This window comes from Pipra filicauda, unplaced genomic scaffold (genome assembly GCF_003945595.2).
Source record: "Pipra filicauda isolate LSUMZ 115617 unplaced genomic scaffold, ASM394559v2 scaffold16_size7369187_pilon, whole genome shotgun sequence".
Classification (NCBI taxonomy): Eukaryota; Metazoa; Chordata; class Aves; order Passeriformes; family Pipridae; genus Pipra; species Pipra filicauda.
This window is the reverse complement of record NW_024104207.1, coordinates 3,237,166-3,259,981: the sequence shown is the minus strand read 5'-3', so window position 1 is coordinate 3,259,981 and position 22,816 is coordinate 3,237,166. Positions and strand designations below refer to the sequence as shown.

Below are 22,816 nucleotides of genomic sequence, written 5' to 3'. Positions count from 1 at the left end.
TGTTTTATTTAAAGTGACTTTATTAAAACACTGTTAATATAAAATGTGACCAAGTACAATTTTTTTGTAAGAATGTTTAATAAAAACATATTCAAGAAAGAAGGAGCATCAACTCTTGTTAAGCACAGGAAAAACCTACCAGGATAAGTAAAAAGTTCTGCAGCATGTTCTACCAGCTGGTCCCAATGTGTCTTAGGGTCGAGTTAGCCAATGGAAGAGACAGGCAGTCAAGGTTCTTCCCTAAGAAGCTTTAAGGTATTTAGCTGAGATTTAATGTAACACTCCTCAACAGTAGAAGACTTCATTTTCAGATCTCCCCAAATCACAAGAAGATTAGAATTTGCATTTTCATTTTGGATTTAGAACTTTTCAGCAGCTCAATGTACAGAAAACTAGATTCACTGGTAACTGTAAACCCCAAGATTAACATTTGTCAGCTTTGAAAAAAGGTGCGAGTCAATGCTAATTATACACCTAAAGAATTTGTGCTAAAGTTGTTCTAAGCTATATTAGTGCTGGATGCTTGTAGCAAATGCTAAAAAAGTGCAGCTAATTAAAAAACGGCAGAAAAGTCCAGGATGGTAACAACAAGTACTTTCTGAACTGCTGAATGCAGAGATAATATCCATGAATTACAGGAGTTTGTACAACTCAGGAAGAATGTAAATACGCTTTCAGAAGTCTGTAAATAAGACTATGCAATGACTTCCACTCTGTGGCAATCTTCCCCTTTAGCTAAGAAACCTCTTAAGAAAACACTAGAAAAATTGGAAGGTTTGGCCTTGGTGGTTCAATTTTTTGGGGGAGTGAGGGGTTCGAGGAGGAGTGGAAGGAGAGACATACTTACAGCATTTTCCTTGATCAACAAGTAAGTTTTAATGCTCTATCAGCACACTCTGTTCAGAGAAAGCAGCACACCAGTTAGAGGTAAAGATTCTTCCAGGACATTTCAAACTCTTCCTGTAACAGGTAGAGTCCTGCTGCATCCAATTCTGCACATGTAACTGCCCCTGGCACCAAACAAATGTCAAGTGCTAATCCATGAGAAGCCTAGCACAACTATGGTCTAGGAGATGGTGACCTTCTTATAGCCTTGGCTGGGACCCATTAGAGCCCTGTGTTTTGCCTTCTACCCCAAACAAATGCTATGGGACTATTGCTGAGGTAAAGGGAAAAGTCAAACCTTTGGCATTGGAGCAGACCAGTCACTGGCTGTGCGTAGGGGAATTAAGGCTTCAAGGTGAGGTAAACACAGTGAGAATCAGTGTGTAAATCATGCTGCATTTCAGAGACGACAGATTCAAACGACAGCTACTCTTGTTCTCTACGTTTTAAACACCAAAGATCATTCAAAAGCAGAACTGGAGGCAAGACTGCTGAGGGCCACCTTGAGATGCCTCTCTGCACCTCAGGAACAAATGTAACCCAGATGTTGAACACTAAAGAGAATGTACCCACAAGGAGGAAAAAGCACCAAAGTTGATGAGTCCTTGAGACGATAAGCTGCTTAAAAACAAAAAAGCCTTACGCTGCTATGACCTCCCATAAACATAGTGGTTTCCTGACATAAAGGTAATCTACACTCCAGAAATTCTCCAGTGCTGTAGTTCCAGCACTAGTATTATGAAGAGTTATGCTCTAGTAAGGAGGCAGTGAAATTGTTAGGCTTGTGTTCCCTGAAGAATTTGCCAATTCATTAGTTGTTGTTCCGTTCCCCCCTACCCACCCCAAGTCTTTAATCCAGAGAGCAGAAACACCTGTCATTTCCACATATCATTTTTCTAACACTCTTATGTTATTATAGCAGATTTGTAGGGTACAAACACAGTGCTTCTTTGTATCCATCATTTTGGCAATGCCTTTGCCCTCTTCAGAAGAAAAGTGTTTTCAATAAGTGGTACAAAAGTAACTTTCAAACAAAACAAAATCTATAAATCAATGCAATTCTGTATGTTTGTTTTTCATACTACTTTTGCTAGCTATCTGAAGTATGGAATGATTTTCTTACTTGGAACCACTGCACGTGCAACACTATTTCTTACAAGCCATGCTAGCAAGGTTTCGATTGAAAACAGCAATCTGGTCCTGCAGGTTCCATTTGTAGGATACAGAGACTCTCATTTGTGTTTCTTTAACATGTGTATGGTAACTTCTCCCATTCTCTCAATACAGTAGCTACCAAAAATTTTAAGAGATATTAAAAAAATATCCAAATGAAACCACACTTCTATCACTGTTTAAAAAACAAAACCGCATATGGTGTTACAAAAGTTTATACAAAGGCAACATTTAAGAGTTTGAAAGTTACTTCTAGAAAAAGACACAAATTCTAGTAAATTAACATACAAGGAGAAAGGTATTCCACTCCTTCCTCAAAATTGGTTTGATCTGTTTTGAAGTATCTTTTACCAGTTGTCCAGAAAATCAAAGCCAGTCTTCAAGATAACATTGCTTGTACTAGTCTGGAAGGGGAAAAAAAAAAAGAAATAATATGTAGTTGTTAATTATGGTATTACGAACTCAGTATTTGACTGCCTATCTACAAAATAAAATTTAAAATGTTGTCTGCCAATATTTCAAGGTCTTTGCCTTGCTCTAGACACCTAAATACCTACACCATAAAATGCCAGACATGGAAAAATACTCACAATGGCCATTTAAAGGCAATTGCAAATAAAAATAAAATTCTGTTCATGGGTTGCAGTCAAAAACTTATTTTTCTCCTTATGAAAAAATTCATAAAGATCAATATTTTAGACTAGAGTGGGAATTGCAGAGAATGAAACAAACACAGAAGAGAAGCATCACTAATTCAACAGATTGTCTGTTGCAATTATAGTCAGTTGTTCCCAGGAAACTACACAGTTTAAACTTTGATGACAAGTTATTTACTAGGCTATCAAGAACATGCTCACTCCTGTAGTGTTTCACTCTTAGCTATGACATTTGAAGTGATTTTAGTGTTCAGGAAAAGTATTCAAGAGGCACAGGTGAGTCTGCATTATCTTCCTAGAGCATGGCTTCCCAGAACAGGGAAGAAAATTCAGAGGAGAGGAAAGGAAGAAAATTCTATAATACATAAAATTCTCTGCTACTCTGTTCACATTTTGACATGGGGTGTGTGTTTTTCCACAGAGAGAAAAATCAGGCTTTTCAAACTGTTTCAGTTAGCTTGAAAAAATTCCCAAAGGAATTAAAACTAGCAAATCATTAATTTGTAGGAAAACAAGCTAAAGCCTTTAATTAAATTAGAGGACTACCATGGTCACAATTTGCAGCAGAACAGCTCAATAAGCATTATCTCTTAGCTTCAGAAAAAATAACTAATCATAGGGCTTCAAATACTGAAGTGGCTTAAGTATTGTTCTCTCCTAAGTGCTGCCACTTCTCTTGCAATGAGCTACCTCATTCTGTATCTTTCTGACCTTACAAAATCTTGTTCAGAATTTAAACAATCACAGTTCGGAAAATGTAGTAGAGAAAAAGTTATGCCATGTGCTGAAGATGTACAGTAATGTGTCAGGCTATTGCCAGAGTGATGCCGCAGATTCCAAACAGAACTGTGCAGCTCTGTTTGAAGAACCACTCCTCTTCCCTACTTCACAGTTTTCAGGCTTCAGATCTCTTTCTTTTCTTTCCTTCACTATGTCATATCCTGCTGATCCCTTTCTTTTCTCACAGATCAGCATCTCAGCATCTGCTTTTAAAATAGCTTCAATTGGCTATTGAGCTGCTTAAGATTATTTTTTGTTGTTGGGTTGTTTGGGTTTTTTTATTAAAAAAACATTCAGAAAGCTAATTCTGGAAGCTCACTCTATTTCTATTTTGGACTTTAAGAGAAAACACATTTGAAAGCAGCCCAGCTGCCTGGGACAAAGCACTGGGAAGTGGCTGTCAGGCTACTGCCTGAAACATCTGAGAAACTAGTTCACCATTCACCACTATGCTGTGTGTACCAATAAAGTATCCTAGCTTAGACTCCAGCTTATCTACTTTTCAAGTTAAAAATTTATTCTTTCCATTAAGTGTTTTGCTGTTTCAAAAAAAACTAAAAACAAACCAAACCAACCAAACAAAAAAACCCCACACTCAACCAAAAGAAACCTGCACAACCTCTTTTACTTTATATAGCATGTTACTAGGTAGCTTGCTGTCAATTAGCCACTGGGTGCCTTGTCAGCATTTCTGGTGTTATATTTAAAATATGCCTTTATCCTATGTGTTAAAAAATATTTAATTCAAGTTAATGTGTTAAACTTTTAAACAAAAGGTTAAATAGACTCCTTCACATTTGAAAGATAAAAAGCCATCAAGCTTTATGGAGTCCCCGATCTTTGAGAGTGGCCCTCTCAGATTTTAATGTACTATACAGTTTTTAAATCTAAGGACAGTGGATATAGCAGTACTTACCTGTCCAGGCATTTGTGGGTCTGTAAGTATAGTACCATCAGTATCTTCCTTGTTTGTCCTAGATGATGCCAGATCCTGTGGTGGGTCAGGAAGAAAGAAGTCATCTAGAGAACTAGTGGGGAGTTGAGAAGGTCGAGGTTTCTCCCATTCGAGAGATACGGAAGGTAGGCTGGGGGCGACAGACTTCTCTGGTTTAGTTATGCTCGGCTTCTCAGCTTTTGTCATCTCCTTTGGAGTAGACTCTTGTCTGTAAAAAGAGGGAAGGGGTTTCTCTCCTTTCTCCATGGACTTGATCTGGCTGGGGGTCAGGGACTGGAACTCAGACTTGTCTCCTTCAAACTTTGAGCGCTCTGCATTTATCTTCCAGAAAGAGGACTCCTCTTCCTTTCTGGGTGCTATCAACCCATCAGAGCCAGGGGTCTTATTGGCCTGAGAAGATTTAGGGACTTGGACGCCAGGTGCTGCTTTAACAGGCTGCCTCTGTTCGTTTTGCATCTGGGCACCACCTTGTTCTTGTATGGATAGAGATGCAACGCTGAACTCCATCTGACTCTGTTCAGGGTTAAAGAAAAACAGTATTTCAAAGCCCTCACAAAGATAGTTTTGACCTTCTGACCTTGATGCATCTAGGTAACACCTTTGCCCACAGTGAGGCAACTCCCAGACAACAGACACACAGCAAAGCAACCTTATTTTCTCTATTTTTGTAGTTTCATAAAAATAATGATTTTTAAAAGTCTGAAGTGCAAGCAAATATAAGAGTCCTAGACCTGCTGCAGATTAGTCAGAGAAAGCAATCAGGCAATCATATTCGAGTTACTCAGTGCATGCACAGCACTAAAACATTAGAAGAGCGACACTAAAACATCAGAACAGCTGCAGATGTATTTTGAAAATCATAGATGTTTTAGAAAATATTAAGCAAAAAAAGCTTTTTACAGTGTAGTTTAAAAGACAATCTTCCACTACAGCCTTTGAAATAGTTGGCTACAATTCCACCTACTTCCAAGATAAAGGATTAGATGTAGTTGGTATGCACAGGCAAGTCATTTTACAATTCTAATGCACCTCTGAAGGAAAAGAAACATCTCCAGCAGGACCAGTTCTTCACCTATTCCAGAACCTTGTTTTGTTTTTACTTGCAGTGCAAATAGCTAGTCATTTCTGATAGGTAACACTGGGTCAAGGAAGCAAGTGTCCACAGTTAATGCATGATACAGATCTTGCAAAAGTCACCTGAAAGCTAACAGTACTTCAAAATGTTCATTTTACTTACTACCACTTCAGTAAAATGATTGTCAACTAGTTGCACATTCTTTAGGCTAATAAAAGTTAAGCCTTATTTCACTCTGAGAAACATGTAACCATCTTTAGGAGCACAGACAGCACCATAGCAAGTGCCGGGAAAGAACAACCTAATGTCTAGACTTTTGTTTGTAAAATGGAACAAATAATGCAAAAAAAAAAAAAATTGCATTTACTGTTACAGCTATGCTGTTGCCTGACTGGGTTTGAAAAAACTCAGACGAGCTGTAACTTTTCCTACAAATGGTTAATAGATACTTTAGAAGTTCATTACAGATTTGTGATGTTTTTTCCCATTCTACTTCATTACCCAGCCTTTCTGAATAAAACTGCAATAGTAGGTATGGGCCTGATTCTAAAACAAGTCCCAGTTGCATATCATTTTCACCAGAAATGTTTGATCTCGAGTCCTACATTATTGTGCATGTTAAGTTCAAAGGGACTCTAGTTCTAGCAGGTCTCACACAACTAGTAGTTAATATTCTGAAACTTCTCATCAAAGAGAAACTGTTAACCCAGCAACTGATTATTTATAAAACAATTTTTTTTAAACAGTCAGCAGCTGCCTACTCATAATTTGACTCATGGACTTACTTCTGACCTTTCTAAAGAATTAGATATATTATTTTTCCAAGGTTATAGGCAAGGAAGCACCAAGCTCCATGTTTTCACTAAGAATATCAAAAGATGCAGAACATAAATAAGCTGGAAGTAATTATAGCTCAGCTAGAGTAAGGTGAGTGCAAGGATACACACAACTCTTACCAAACAGCTCAACACCCCATGCAAAAAACTAAGAGGAAAACCGTGGTGCTCCAATTTTTTTTTTCAACAAAAGTCATGACGTAAACCGAAGCGCAGAAGATTTATCCTTAGATAAATTTTGCATAAACAAATTATAGATGCACTGGTGTTGAGGATTATTTACAGTGACTGCCATTCCTTACATTAAAATATAGGGATTTATTTGCCTAAGCTCATTTGGCAGCAGTACTGAATAGCGATTTATCACCCTGAAGTTAAGACGCTTTACGACTTTAGAACTGATAAAATTCCAGCTTAAAAAACCCATAACACAATATAAAATAGACCTGCACTTCTCTACTATCCAAAAGAAAAAATAAAAGACAGATTAAAAAAAAATTCCATCTTGGAAAGCCTAAATTGTGTACGACTTGTCATGCAGGAATTAAAACAGTGCTACTTTTTATCCTTCAGCAGTCAGCTGCCTTCTGAGTAGACTGTCCCAGGGCTCACACTAGGGATGACAGTAGCTAAAGGCCACCACAGCAGGAGTCACTCTCAGTAGAATGATTCCTTCACCCTCCAGCCCAAGAGAGAGGGAAGGTCAGTGCCCAGAGGGCAGAGAGGCTATCACAACCCCAGATCCACCAGGACAGTGTTAGAGATAAAACCCAGCAAAAACACTGATGGAAGGGAAGCAGGGGTCTGTTAGAACAAAAATTAGAAAAAGTAAACCAACAAGATGGCTCTGCATTTCAATGTCAGTAAGACAGACAAGCAAAGCCAGGCCTCCTGAGAAGTTCTTAGACTGTGGAGCTAAAGATATATTTTATGTTCTTTTTTATGGGTCCAAATATCAACTCCGAGGTCTGGTTTGGAAGTGGCACATCGCTTCTAGAGTGTGACACTGCAGCACAACTTCAAGCAGTTGTGCCTTTCCAACCTGCTCATGGATGCATGTTCTGAAGAAGATGTCCTTTTTCTCCTCTTAGTATGGAGATCATGGAGTGTACCTTTCCATTTTAGAAGACAGGGCCACCTGACATTTAAGATTGCATACTTGTATCATGGTATGCTTTGGAGATCAAACAGTTCATAATCTGACATGGAATAATCCAAATGAAAATATTTCTTCAGGAGTTTGCGTTCTCCCACAAGGAAGGTAAAGAAGATAAGACTACCCAGACAGGTTCTGAAAGCACTGCGTCTCAGGATGATGTAAATACAGCTCCGTGAGGTCAGATGTATAATTCTGCTTCTAGCATTTAGCTCAAGAAGCCAAGAACTTCTGTGGACCAGCCTCAAGATATTCTGTATTCCTTGAAATATATAATGCTTCTATTTGACTTTTGAGGTTACTTAACACAACTAAGCCCCTAAGCTAATGAAAGAAAATGATTAATAGGCAGTATCTTTCAAGTAAAAAAATTGGCAATAAAACACCCTCCCCCGCAAGATAAAACAAACCAAATAACAGAACAGCATCATAAGTAGGAAGATAATTTCACACAGAGATGGAGAAGACCCATTTGTGAAACACCCTATGCTGACATCTAAGTAATGAATAGTGCTGAACACTCTAATGAGTCACTAGACACTACAAATGTGATTTTAATTAGTGTTCTGCTCTCAGTTTCTTACATCAGATTGCAAATTGGCAATTGGTTGCGTCAGCAGGAGAAAAAAGGAAACACTATTTAAAAGACAGTTACCTCCTGAAAAAAAACATTTCCTTTTCCTTAAGGTTTGCCAACCATGAGAATAGCATCTCTCCTGGCCCCAGTCAATATTAGGGCAGCAGCTCGTCTGTCAAGGGTCACACTGTGTGCTCGCTTTCCTCAGGCTGAGGCAGAGTTGCTGTGAGCTGCACTGGCATATGTAGCATTCAGCAGTGGAAGGGTGCCTGTGGTACTCTACTAGCTGCCACCTTGGGGAAGCAAACACTGAACACTGGGATATGATTTCATGATCAAAGATGAATTGTCATTTAGGCACCGTTTGGGATTCTAGAGACAGGGCTTCAGTCCCCCACTGCTTTCATAGATTTTGTATGACTTTAAATGAGCTGCAGTTTCTGTACTTGTAATTCTCTATCTAAGGAATAAAATAAAATTATTTTCTTTTTCCTACCCTTTGTCCAAATTGTATTTCTGGGAACTATTCAGCCCAGAAACTCTCAAGAGTTTACAGACAGGCTAGTGAGGTCCCAACTGCAATTTCTAGAAGTTATTGGAATTCAAATAAAAGCTATTAACAGCAGTAGTATTTTCAAGATGTTGCAAGAGCAAATCTTTCTCAACACATTAAGAGAGAGGGGGGAGAGAGAGCATGTGAAAGCATGCATTAAGAAGTATTTTGAGGCAGAGTAAACCTGGAAGTCTGTGTTCTTTTTGGTCTTATCCCTCTGGTCCCAAACCACTGCAAGGGTTCAAATAAAGGATGCCCTGTCTTGATCATTTTTCTGAATAATAAATATGAATAATATTATAAATTGCAGTTTTTAGTTGTATGTCCATCTTTCCTTAAAAAGATTATATTAAGGTATTTAGGAATTTTGTTTATTGGATTAAAAAATTTAGACTAAGCTTCAGTCTCAAGGCAGCAATAATCCACCAAATCATACTAGTAGCTGTATATACTCATGAGAAAAAATGTATTCTGAAAGAGAGGCACCACACACTGAGAATGTCATGATTTAATAATACTGTATAAAATCATGTCTCAGTTCATAAGTCTATATTAAAAACAAGATGACCACAAAGAACCCAGGAACTTTTTAAGCATCTTATTCACTCATCAGGAATGTGTAGTATTTTACTAAGCAGTCACGCAAATACAGCCAAAACAAATTGTTTTCCTTGGCAGGCTGAAAAATCCAAATTGTTGAGAAAAAACTGCAGAAACACTGTCAAAAGCAACTTGTTTTAAGCACAGACTAATAAATGCAGAGGTAAGAAAGCCAACTTTAAAAAGATTTAGAAGATGACTTTGCTTTGCTGAATGGACAAAACCAAAATAAATATGGGACTCAAAGTAGTTGCAGTTTTTGCTTTATCTCCTGTGCACATCGTGGGTGTTTTTAGGATCTTTTCAATCAGAAAGAAATCGTTAGGTCAGCAGAGGTAAATTGCAAGGGTAAAAAATAGAGCCAAGTACTCAAAACCAATCTAAGTAATTTTAGTCCCTACAGAAAGACAATGCCAAACATATATAGCATGGATCTCTGGAGGAAATTACATTATATACTCTTTGGTGATATGAACTGCATTCTAGTCTGCCACTGCTACCATCTAGCTTGAGCCAGCTGATGCTGACAGTATCTGGTACATGCCTGGTTTTATGCCCAAAAACAACTGTCTAAAGAGTGATGCAGGTAACTGAATCCTTAGCTGAGAACACTTGGCCATGCAGAATAAAATAAACATTGAACATAGTTTCTATTACCACAAGCTGGGTATTTTTTGCTCAAGAACTAATAGTCAACAGTGGTCTTACAGCAGCGTGTTTTAAATGGGTTTTAAAGGGAAGGCTAATCCCAAAACCTCAGGGATCACGCTTCTTTCCTTCCAAGGAAGCATTGCCATTTATGCCTGCTTCATAAAAATAATTACGCCAAATTATAGTTTATAACAAACAATTATAATATCAGGCTGCTAAGCAAAGGAAGGAAAAAACTCTTTTCTTGAACTTTTTTCCTATTTAAAACAAAACAAAATCCTCCACAACTAGGACTTGTATGAAGAAGGATACTGAAGTCTGTCTTTTAGTTTTAGATAAGGGAAACAGTTTGCAAACCGTGTTTCTTTATAAGTGCAATTTTTCCCTTCCTAAATCATTGCTAGGATTAGATCACTTCTGTAGCAATATAATTAGGGAATTAGACATGGAGGCAGCAAACAGATTATTGAAGGGATTGAAGCTTGACACTTCCTTGTTTTGCTTTTTTTGGTTTGCTTGTTTTAAACACACCTTGAAGGCTTTTCTTTTCAACAAATAGCTGATGGTCTGTTGAAAATAGAAGAGAGCTGGCAATTATTCTACCTGTATCAAGAAAAACAAATTTTTAGATATGCATGTGTCAATTTCAAGCATTTGGAATAAAACCTGTTTTCATTAATAGCATGAATTAGAAATAGATTCCAACTTACTCCCATGCTGCTCAGTGCAATCAGTGTGTTAACTCAGGTGGTAGACTGAAATTATATTTTCTGCCCATTATTAAATTATTAAACAAACAAACAAACCAAAACCACAAAACCCACAAAGTTCTCAGTTCAGGAAGAGTTGCAGAGAAATTTTATTTCCAAAAGCAGGCATGATTCTTGTTTTCCATTTATATCTGGAGGTCCATGCTGAGTTTCACTGAATTTTTACTTCAAACAAACCAAGAAACCTCAAAGGCTAAACTCAGCCAAAATGTCGTCTTTCATCTCACGTAAACCTGAAGCCATAAATAGAATGCCCTGAATTCATAAACCTGGCTAGAGCTCCATTTAAAAATGTAACCCACATTTCAAGACATTATGTCCATGAGGGCTCCACCCATGAACCAAATCACTCCCTCCAATTCAATCTCTGGTTTTAAAATGTCAGCCTATTTGCAGTGCCAAGAGAACTCATTGCTTCCCAAGTAGTTTTCCTTCCGAGAAGTGATATCATTATCTACTAAAAATATTATTTTTAATGCTGTCAAACAGCTAACTCAGCAGTTTACATGGTATTTCTACTTTGATTTGTTTGAGGATTTAAAAATAAAAAGGTAAGACAAGAAATACACATCAAACCGCTAAAAATAGTGGAGACACTCATGCAAGTGTTTGCTGTGATAAGATGACTTAAGCCTTATCTCACATTTGTGTTTAAAATGAGAACACAGAAAGCTTATTTTTGACACAAGTGAAGTTATCGAGCCTTTCAACAATGTTCTGCCCAAAATGACCGCAATTTAGTACACTGTTCTCTGGGTAAGTTTGACAGCCATGGAATTAGGGAATCCATTGCACTAGCTCCTGTAAGAAAAATTTATCCTTACCTAATCCCCTAGAATCCCCTATCCTTACCTAGAATCCCCACTGGCATCACTGTAACACCTGAGAGGCTTCATCTTGGGAGAATACATGCTCTCTACTCTTCTCATTACCCTCTTAGTTTCCCTCATGTTAGTTACAAATACTGATTTTGCTGCTTTATTTTTCTGAGTCTCACTGTTAAAAAAAAAAAAAAAGCCTAGTGGTTTTACTTATTTACATCTTTATTTTGCTCTGAAAAAGCCACATTCCTTTCCTTGGGTAAAACAGATCACATTCATGCACATTGAAGGCATTAAAGTGAGATCAGGGGAAAGAATATTGTGGAAAGACTAACCCTTCACAGGATAGAGCTCATGGAATGGAAAGGGCCTGATGGTCTTAAATAACAGGAGGAACAGATTTGGCTCACAAAACATCGCACGTGCATTACAATACATCAACCTTACTGAACAGCTCATTCAGGTTTCCTCACATGGGACCAGTTCAGCAAGGATACTTTTTCCTCAGCTGGTACCTCATGGGAAAATTGCCTTCCAGTATCACCTTATTAAAGTACTGGTTAGGGAAGAGATCTAAGAGTAAGCATGAAGCAAGATCTCCACCTTTAGAAAAGGAAGACTCAGCAGTTGAAGGATTTGGCTGAAAGACTGATACAATATGAGGCACCGAATTAAAACCAAAAGGAAGCACCCACAGAAACCAATCAACCCACACCCTGTAAAGCCAGACAAAATGGATTCCCTAGAGTTTTGCTAGAGAAGAAGGTCAGGCAACTTTTCAACCTACAGCTGAGGCACAGCTTTTTTCCCTGGCCAGCAAGCAGGGAGCGGGGGAGAGGGAAGCACAGCTTCATCACCCATGACAATTACTTCTAAAGCAACCTCCTCCCCACCTCACTTCTTTTCAGCAGCCAGACGGGTGTTCCCATATCATTCTATGATCCTCCATTCATTACAGTAAAGGATGAAACTATCCACTTGGGTCCCTCATTTTGAAACAGTAGGAGGACAGTAGAAATAACATTAATCAGCAAGTGATAAACCACAGGCTGGGTTCAAAAATCCTTCACTAGACATACAAGAATTAAAAAGAAAAGGAGTATCAATTAAAGAGAAAATCCATTCAAATCCAGATGCATCTCAATTTGGATCACCAGTCAGTGCATTACATGAAGCATTATCCTCCAGGAAGTTCAAGTATTCAGAACTTACAAAGTATTATCAAGACAGAGCATAAGAATATGATTACAGCTGCCACGTTCCCAAACCTGAGTTTTTGGATTCATACCGAAAAATAGAGGAGACACAACAGTGCTGTCTCCAATGTATGATTTATTACACCTTATTGTCAATGAGGTCCACACTTTTCTCACAGCTTTTCCTTTCTTGGCAGCTTCACCCAAGTACACCCATTTTAAAAAGCCTCTTTGATATTATACTAAGATCCAGTGGCTGTTTCTTCTAAAGGTTCTGAAAGACAGGAGGGCTTGCCTGAGCTACCAGGCTTCCACTGCAGGAAATTTTCCACTGGTTCCTGAACCATCACAGCTTATAAAGGGAATTTTAAGGCAAGTGAAGACTGGCATAGGTTTCTCTTAAACCACGGCACTGTAGGCTGCCGGGACCCAGGAGCCACATCAAGTTAGAGGTTAATCAGCTTCTGCAAAGCACAGATGGGGCGCTGGCTACAGGCAGTGACCTTGAGCAGGGAGGGTGAGGGTCAACCAAATTAATTTAGTGTTCACTGGCATTTCCAAATAATTACTCTGCATTAGGCTAAGATTATATTCATAAGCTCATACATGATTATCTACATAGTTCAAGGGCAAAAAAAACCCAAGCCAAAACAAAATAAAAACAGGGAATAGGGCAGAAGCAGCTTTCTCTGACAGAGAACACAAAGTCTGAAATGTATGATTAAATTAATATGTTCCCCATAAACAGCTGAGAAAGGCAACGAGCTGTGGTTTTGCTTCCAGAATTTCTTCAACAAGAAGAATTAAGCTTGATTTTCCACCACAAACATGGTACAACCATATTTCCTCAAACTGCATGTTCAGAAAGATGGAGAACTCTGGCTCCATGTTAGGCATATGAGAATCCCATCGTAAATAATACTTTAACAAAATACCAGCAGTAAAGTGAGAGCTGAAAAACAGCAACACAACAACTCCCAAACCAACCCACCACAGAAAGAAAAAAAAACCCACCACATCCTTTTTTGAAGGAAATGCCTTTTGGAGATGTAATAACATAATGCTTGTATCACAGCCTCAGGTCAACAAGTTTCATTACATTTGTTGTAGGACAACACTCTAGGTCATAATAAAAAGATGAAGCATAAGACAGGCCTTAAGAAAAAATCCAATCAAGTTACTAGATACCTGCAACTCTCTCACCCCGTTTCCTAGCTAGTTTACTCCTGACTGCCAAAGTGAAATATGGTTATGTTTTATACAATATCTGATAAACATGGAAAGTTGATTAAAAAGTTTGCAATGAAAAATCAAATAATTTGTAATTAATCAGTTTTACACCTGCACTTGAAGCCAAAAACTTAGTTCATGAAGTCCCATTTTGTGTTTCTGTTGATGTAAATCAAAGTACATCAGTTCTGTATCATTTGCAGGATAGTCACTTTACACAGCTCTCATAGAATAAAGGTGATATTAGTCTATCGAGTATCAAAATGAAGACAATAAATGCATAAGGAAAAGTATAAAATGACAGACCAACATTAAAAGTAAAATTGCTGCATATTTACCTTCGTTTCCCAGGAGAATGGAGCTGAGTGTTCATCTTGCCAAGTTATGTCCTGAAATAAAATTCAAGAATGACTAAAAATCAGAACAACAACTTTACCTGCTGAGAAACATCATACAGATGACATTACATTACACTGCTGGAACTGTAACAACCACTACCACACAACTTGCTAAAAAGTGAAAGCCCTACTTGAAGATGGCGCTGATTACATTTTAGGACTGACTGAAAGCAAGTTCTCTGAGGGGAAGGTTATCAATACTATACCAATTTAATCTACAAAATATACAAAGGTTTAACCTGGTCTAAACTACTTGAAATGGCTTCTCAACAAATAGCTTTAAGATGTATTATATTTCCAGTTTTCTACTAGGCATTTCTTTGGTAGCCACTTGCAACACACAGGGACAGAAAAAACAAAAGGAGAAAGGGAAATAAAGTCCCATTTCCTCCCCTTGGCAAACCGAAGAGCATGTGCACAACCAGGCAGTCACATGGCAGTGAAACAGCTGTGCAGCCATCAGGACAAGCCACAGCTGGATCCAGCCCTGACAAAACACATAATCATGCCACTTCAATGATGCCTGGTCTGAAATAAGAATGCAGTGGTGTTGAAAGAGCCACATGACATCAATAGAGTAAAATCCCAATCTGAAATCAATTCTTTTAAGAAGGTATATTTCTGAAAATAATCCCGATTTGAGAAATTTAAATAATCTCTTCATACATGGCATGCCCTCCAGAAATACATGACCCACATCGAAAAAAGAAGGAGTGAAATAATAAAAAAATTACTGTATTTCATATTTTTTGAAGACTTAAAACAAAACTATTGCATTTCTATTCCTAGTCATGGCTGGGTCTCACTGGTACACTGGACGGTCATGCTGGTAGAGGCTGTGAGTTGCACTCTCCATACTAAGTATATCCCTGTTTGGCCACCCCAGTATATAAGAAAGGAATGGGAGCTGGAATACCATATGGAAAGAGAAAGGCCAGGAGTAACCATGCAGGACGTTCATACTCCTGCTGTTCAGAGAATAATAGAACTAGACCGTGTTTTAAGACAACACAGGACCCCCACATCTCACTATGACTGCTCTTTTCTTCTTATTTGTGATCTCTGCCTTTATATAAATGTATTTCTCAGGCATCTGATAGCATTCTTTTGATTTGCCATCTTATTTCACCCTAGGCAGATTTTGCTGGCCAAGAGCTATGAGATCACAATTAAAAACGTCTGAAACCATGTCCTAAACACGAAAACATGTCATTCTCCAACTATTACTCATCTGTGAAACACAGGGTTTCTCGCAGCAAAGCATTTGTGGTATATATAAGGATGATCCCATGCTCTTAGAAAGAACTGGGCTGATAGAGATCATCTAAGAGGAAAAGCCTGGACTCTGCTGGATCCCACATTCTGGCCCAAAAGGAAACTTGGTAAAGGAAATTTTTGCCAAGAACACAAATGTAATACCAGGTTCTCTCATTCCAGGAAACAGATACTCAGAAGTACTAACATTTAAAGAAAACAAAGGCAATAAAAGTCTGCCTTTTAATATCTATCAGTATTTGCACTGTGCTGCTGACCGCATGGGCATGCCACACCTCTCAGTGTGTGATGCCTCACAGAAGGTGTATCAAACTATTTGAAACTCATTTTAGGACTATATCATTTGCCTCAGAAGCACATATGACAAGAATCACAGTCTGAAAGGGAAGAGAGATGGGACAACCCAACCATTGGATTGAGTCTTACACACAAGGCAGGACTTTAACCCTTCTGTCCACATGGGGTCTGGAAAAATCAGTACTTGATTTCAACCACAACAGTAAAGGACACAAATGAAGTTCAGAGAACACTGTAACACTCCTACATGCTGTCACAGCACCTTAAAGCTCCAGATATGTAGGCATAGCTGCCAGTGAGTTTTACCTTAGGAATTTAAAGGAAGCTCTGTCTTCTTGCCATTTACAGGACAAGCAAACCAGCTGTGGACCAGTTTTAAACTTAGGTGCAAGCCAAGACCATCCTTGTCCTTGATGCAAGACATCCAGTTCTTTATTTTCCTATATCTGAGGCAAGTGTAGACAGCACTGGGAGGGACCTCTTCACCCAATGCTCTCTGCACACTCTCAACTCAGTGATGACACCACTGCTGTGAGGCTGACCACAAAGGGATAGTAAAGCAGCATGGAGAAGGCAGAGTGAAGGTATGAGATCATCATGCAGCAGGATACATCATTCCCTACAGGGCAAAGCAAGTCAGCCTCCCATTTCATAGAATCTGATGTCTTCTCAACCATCACTGCACCTGTTGGAACCTCAACTTGTAACCTCATCCTCCAGCACAGGCAAGCAAAAAGCTCTTGAAATGAATTAACAGTATTTTGGTACCAGTTGTTAAAAAGTTCAGTTTAGAGATAAAATCTAAGACTTTCATAGACTATTTCAAAAGATGGAATTAGTAGACATTTGTTAGGCATGAGCAGTTCCCTAAAAGAAAAGGACCATAGATTTGTTTTTCTTAAAAGGATGGCTCATTGTATCTTGGACTGCACAGCCCAGCACACCTCAGAGCCAGTAAGTCTGAGGAGCTCTGTCCACTTTCAAGAGATCTTCCATAGGACATAGTAAAGAATAAAATAGGATAAGATATGGTTTGAGGATACAAACCTTCAAGGAGGTGATGTCTGTGGTTATTTGAAGTGTACTTCAGGGTAGGATGAAGGAGACAGTTGACGAGTTCTGTCCATTGCCAGGGAAGGGAAGGAAGTTTGTGGCCTCCACCTCTTGTGTCCTCACATAGAGGACATGAAGAGGAACAAGTGAGAAACCAGAGATTACACTTCAATAGTTGCCTACCTGAAGTGCCTGATTCATGTTTGTCATCAACAAAATATGAGAAATAACTTTGATGTAGAATAAACAAATTCTTATACATTTGAAAAAACTGGGAGCAAAATAATCAACTATTTCAATACTAACAAAAGAGAATTATGAGTGAAAATTCTAGAGAAAAAGGCCTCAAGGCTATTTATCATCAACATAGATTAGGAAAGATCCATATCTGATCAGCTTTTGTTTCCAGTACACAACAAAGCCTTCTTCCAGAAAGAAGGCAAATAAATAAACTTTTGTTCACCAGTGTTAAAGAAAGAACCTATTTGTAAGAAATGGGGCCTCATGCAACATATTTCAGAGCTGAAAAAGACAAGAAAAAAAGAGAGAGAGAGGCAAAAATCTGGTCATACACTTGACTTCAACAACCAGCTGCAAAATATATAAAGAATCACAAACTACATTTGCTGTATGTAGGCAGCTTGTTGCAAAACAGCATCTGAATTTCAAAATGCAAGACACTGGTAGAAAAATGCCTGCGTATCTGACATGACTGTTGCTCAGTACAGCTGCCAGTAAGTGGGAAAGTCACAAACCCACCAACAAATGCATCTTGGAAGTATTATCAGAACAGGACTTGCTCTTTTTCGGGGTTTAACTGCACTCAAAAGCTGCCCTGCATTTTTCGTTTTTTAAAAAGTACAAGTCTCTAACAGGCCCAACATAAAAGTTTTTGCTCTATTGATTATTTGTTGCTTTAAGGCATTTTTAAGTAGGGAGGTAAAAGGGTTGATCCTTTGCTTGGTGCCAAAGTTCTTAAGGCTAAGCAAAACAAAATACCATATCTGCCTTCAGGTAGATAAGTCAAGCTTCCCTATTAAAAGACAATCAATGAAGCTAACTGAAGACTCCTACCTGTCTTTGCTCCACATAAAATGCTTACTACTTCTTAAAGCATATGGCATTTACTTCAATGAAAAATTTAGTTATTTCAAGTGCAACTCTTTGAGCTACTGAATACTGCTCAAATATTGAATATCCATTTAAAGAAAAAAAAATAAAAAAAAAGAAAAATCAGACCTTGAATCCACGTGTATGTCACACACTTATGGATAAAGAGGGACAGTATTAAGAGAACAGTGAGAACTTGTTGTAAACTACTATCTAAACTTTCACTGAATCAAACAGAGGATCCAGTGGCACCAACTAACACCAAACCAGCCGCTTAACAAAGGCTGACCACTACAGCAGGCAAAGGCTGGTAGCCTCTTATACACTCTGGTTTTCCACTGGTTCCTCTCATAACTTATGACACATTTCAAAAATAATCAATTTATATTACATTCATATTCAATCCTGGTTTCTATTTTCAGATTTTCCTCCGTTCAGTTAACCTTCTTTTCTAGCGCTGCGGGCATTAGACATGAATGGAGAAATGCCAGTAATTGGAGGCTTGTTAGGAAAGAGGAAGCTCTGTTTGAAGGTCGCAGCCTCCAAAAGCCCTCAGTCAAGAGGTCTAGACTGTCTAGATACAGAAAATTATGCTGAAGCAACAAATAATCTCCTGGTTCTGGGCTCATGTGTGATGGTAGCGAGTCAATCTTCAGTAAACAGAACAAAACTTATTTCATGGGGTCGATAAATGACCCTGTCAGCCTAGAAGAGATGAAAAATATGACCTAGACCAGCCAACTCTAGAAAACCGAACAAGACAGAGAGGTAAGGGATGTTGGATTTTTCTAGCAGGAGGTGTTAGAGAATACCGGGTCCTGCAACCCCATCAAGGCTATTGAGCTGATGTATTCTGGGGTTCATCTCAAACAGGAAGTCTTAGCTTGACACTGTGAGGCTGACGGTGGACATGTAATGGCTGGTTAGTGCTTGCATGCACCCTCACCACAACAGTGTGGTGCCCACAGGTACAACTGCCAAGCAGAACTGGGTGCCACCCAATCCAACTCTGCTTGAGAGAAATGCTGCTTGGGGAATCAGGGAGCCTAACTCCTGTACTTCAGTTTCTTTCATCAAGCTTTTTGAGACTTCTAAAAATACCTTCAGTTCTTTGACAGCAAGATGGGAGATTAAAAGAGCAGCTCTGGTGTCCTGGCACAAATAGTCTTTGGGACCCGCGTTCACAGTGCCTGCACAGCTTCGGTTATTAACTCCATGGCTGGTGATGCTGCAATGAGCATAAGATAACGGAAGAGAAGAAGCAGTGGCATTCAGCTGACTTTAGGCATTTGCTAAGAGTCACACATGGTGCTGCAGTGCTCTAACATTATAAAATGACTGGATCATGGTTGCAGGATGCCATGGTCCTGTTACCGCACATCTATTTTCTCTAACACCCTTCCCACACAGCCAACATACTGAAAGGTATTTTGAAAATGTAAGAGATGCTTATAGTTTGAGAACTTACAGTCCTGGGCTATGAGTTCAGGAAATAAATCTGGTGTTAGAAAAGATATATGTGAAATGGTGGGAGCGAGAAAGAGGGAACCAACTGTCCAGAGATACGAGACCGCTACAAATATCCTCTGGACCACCTTATGAAAGTGGTCAAATGCATGAAAGTGGGACTGAAATGGTGAGAGGCCTGGACGGGTAAATCAGTATCTTCATCATTCATCCTTGGTTTGCTTTCTCCCTAGACCTCTAAAGAACATGAGGTGAAAGAGATAAAATTTCCATGCTTAAGCAAGCACAGGTAGATCACTACAGATTTCAACATCAGTTAACAGGGAAGATGAGCTGTGTCTGGAAACTTGAAACCTTTGGAGCAGGTGTCAGCAAGAACATCACCACATCAAAACACTCTCACTGAAAGTGCTGCAAAATCAACAAGTGATTCTGAGGTATGCAGACTACTCTCCATTTCCTTGCCTTCGGATACCATACATCAATAGACAGGGACAGCAGCCAGGACCAATCTAATTGCCCTGAGCAAGGGCTGGGTGACCACAGTACATGTAGCAGTTACATCTTACAAAGACAGCAGGAGCACAACTCAGTAAGCTGTTAGACCAGAAGACAAGAAGATAATAAAGCTCTGTAGACCAAGCACTTGCAAGCCTGGAAAGCTGAACTGAAATGGCAAGAGACTGGCCACAGTAGCTCTGCAACAGCAGGACAAGGAGGAACAATTAGTGAGCCAGGGCAAATGTCCAACAATCAGGTCGAATGCCAGCAAGGGAGTCAGAGGAGAGGAAGCTATCAGATGAAGAGCCAGGAAAGGTTCCAAGGCTCTACAGTGCAGTTGGAAGAACTAAAATGGAAATTGAGGATGCCAAAACGAGTGGAATCTCTTTTCTTCAGAGAAACGATTTATATTAACTTCTGCTTAGAAGTCAAGGAGGAAGTCAGATGAGGCGGATGCTTCCAAAATTAAACACTTCGTATCAAGTATTTTGATGAATTCTTTGATTAATGGCAACAGAAACGCTAATACTATGCATTTTGTAACTGCATTTGGGGAAAAGAGGGGAAAGAAAACAGCTTGCTGAATTTCAGATGGACTCTCTAGCTGTTTTGTCAAGTGGGAAATTATAATTTCCATACAGTACAGCACAACAGCCTACAGCACGCTTGCTTTCCTTCCAGATCCACATAATTCAAAGCAGAAAGCATACCAGAGCTCTCTGAGACTGGGAAAGCTGAACGTATTTACAGTCACAACTTTCACAACTAACTTTTAAATTTCCCTTCAAAGTTTGTTTGCACAATCAAATTTGTTGTCTTGTGTTCTTCTATACCTCTCTTTCACCATTACTATCAAATATTTACCTAGAATTTTGGGTATCACAGATTAAACAAAACTGAGCTTGACCCAGTATCTAAAGTTCTCTAACTTTAGATACGATGTGCGTGCGGCACAACATCACACCTTCCTGACAGGTGAAACACAGGGAGCAGTCTTCCAGCACAAAGCCCCTTGGGAACCATGATGCCCAGAATCAATGTGCCTCATATGCTTCCTATAGATCCTATTGCAAGGGATATTGGAGAGGAGGCTAAAAGTAGCACTGTTCTCTTTAAAGTGGATTGATGATTACAAATGCAGAAGCAGATTATGTTTTTTTTTTCTGGTAGAAGCCACTTGAGTTAATTAACAATAGGTCACTGTAAGTTATTATATGAACATAGGGAAAGAGACTGGCTCTGTAATCATACAGAAGTGTAAAAGAAAAGAAAACAAAGGGAAACAATACACAGAATAAGAGACACAGTATCTGAAGAGCACTGTCAGGTCTCTTCAAGCATTGTTAGACCTTCCTCTTTAAGGGATCGCACTCGGTAACATGACCCACTGCTCCAGACCGGGTACCCTTTATACCTATGGATTTCCAGAAGGGCTGCCACGCTTTGCCATTAGATAGACGGCTCTCAAAAGGTTCGAAATCCATACTTTGTGCCATCTATCTTTCCACACCCTTGTTTTTCCTGGCATGTGACATGGAGCAGGCTGCATTTTTTTAAGGTGTCAAACATGCCAAGAGCTGGAATGTTTTCAGTGTTGTATTTTTAACTGTGTCTAAAACTAGAAACAAAAAGGAAGAGACTTAATTCAATGTAAACATTCCCTACAGCCTATTTTCAGCAAGGGACTATGCCCAGCGCCAGCCAGGGCCATGCCCCGCTGTCGGGGCAGCTGGAACTGGCCTCTTCAAGTCCCCGTTCTGCAAAATCCACTCCAGCGTTACCGTCGCTGGCGCCTTCCCTGCTTTTACAGTGTGACCGAGTCCCCCCGCGCGCGGTGTAACATCCCGCCCTCGCGCACAGCCAGGGAGCCGGGAAAGGAATAAACCTCATCACCGGGGCAACTCCCCCCAGTGAGGGGAGATGATGCCGACGGCGAGGAACGCTCGCGACCCTCCGCAGCCCAGAGCCGGCGGCACCGGCGAGCAGGAGCAGCGGCAGCTGGGGCAAGGCTGCGGCCGCTCCGCCCGGGCGGCGGAGCCATGGGTGGGGAGTGCCGCTCGCCCCAGACCCGCCGGCGCCCCCTCCCCTCGGTGCCCTGTCGCGGCGCGGCCCCCGCGGTACCTCGTCGCCGAAGCGCACCACCTTCTGCCCGGTGTTGAGGCGCAGGCTGGGGTAGGAGGCGGGCGGCGCGGGCGGGCGGGCGGCGCCGCGGTGCGCGGCGTAGCGGGCCTGGACGTGCGGCTCCACCAGGCACTTGTCGATGATCTCGTCCTGCTGCCGGGGCGGCAGCCGCTCCCACTCGGGCCCGTAGCGCTCGCGGATCCGCTCCTTCTCAGCCATGATCTTGCGCGCCATGGGGCTCAGCGAGGAGAAGTAGCTGAACCGCTTGCGCTCCCGCTCGTCCAGCGGCCGGTTTCCGTTCATCACCGCCGTGCGGGAGGCGGCGATCGCCGCCGCCATGGACGCCATGGCCACCCCGCCGCCGCCAGCCCCGCACTCGCACGGCGGGAATGGGAATGGGAACGGGAAGAGAACCGCCTCCTCCGCTCCCCTCCTGCAGACGCCGCCTCCCCTCGCTCCCTATAAAGCCGGGCCCGGCCGCCGCCCCGCGCTCCCCGCCTCCCGCCCGCCCAGCGCCGGCGGCATTCCCTGCCCGCCTCCCCCGCGGCGCCGCTCGCCGCTCGCCGCTCCCGGGTGGGGGGAGCCGACCTTCCTCCGTCTGCCTCGCAGCCGGCCAGGAACAGAGGGAAGTGGGGAAACCACCTCCGGGGCTTGCTTCGGTCTCGTTACCGTCGGTAGCC

The 22,816-nt window shown here is 40.7% G+C and overlaps 1 protein-coding gene across 1 annotated transcript; it reads right to left on the bottom strand.

The window, feature by feature from the left end:
- On the bottom strand, positions 1-22,524 carry CUNH1orf198 (chromosome unknown C1orf198 homolog). The gene is made up of 4 exons (XM_027721409.2): positions 22,137-22,524; positions 14,253-14,303; positions 4,411-4,962; positions 1-2,462 (listed from the first exon to the last, which is right to left on the bottom strand). The coding sequence occupies exons 1-4, from the start codon at positions 22,482-22,484 to the stop codon at positions 2,406-2,408; spliced, it is 1,008 nt and encodes a 335-aa protein (XP_027577210.1). The 5' UTR covers positions 22,485-22,524; the 3' UTR covers positions 1-2,405.
- Positions 22,525-22,816: the final 292 nt, after the last annotated feature.

What these genes read in the sequence shown, in the direction of transcription:
- CUNH1orf198 (XM_027721409.2), bottom strand. Translation starts at nt 22,484, where the DNA reads ATGGCGTCCATGGCGGCGGCGATCGCCGCCTCCCGCACGGCGGTGATG. An exon ending in CATTCTCCTGGGAAACGAAG is followed by an intron (nt 4,963 to 14,252) that starts GTAAATATGCAG and finishes AACCCTGAACAG; the next exon opens with AGTCAGATGGAGTTCAGCGT. An exon ending in ACCCACAAATGCCTGGACAG is followed by an intron (nt 2,463 to 4,410) that starts GTAAGTACTGCT and finishes TTCCCCTTCCAG; the next exon opens with ACTAGTACAAGCAATGTTAT.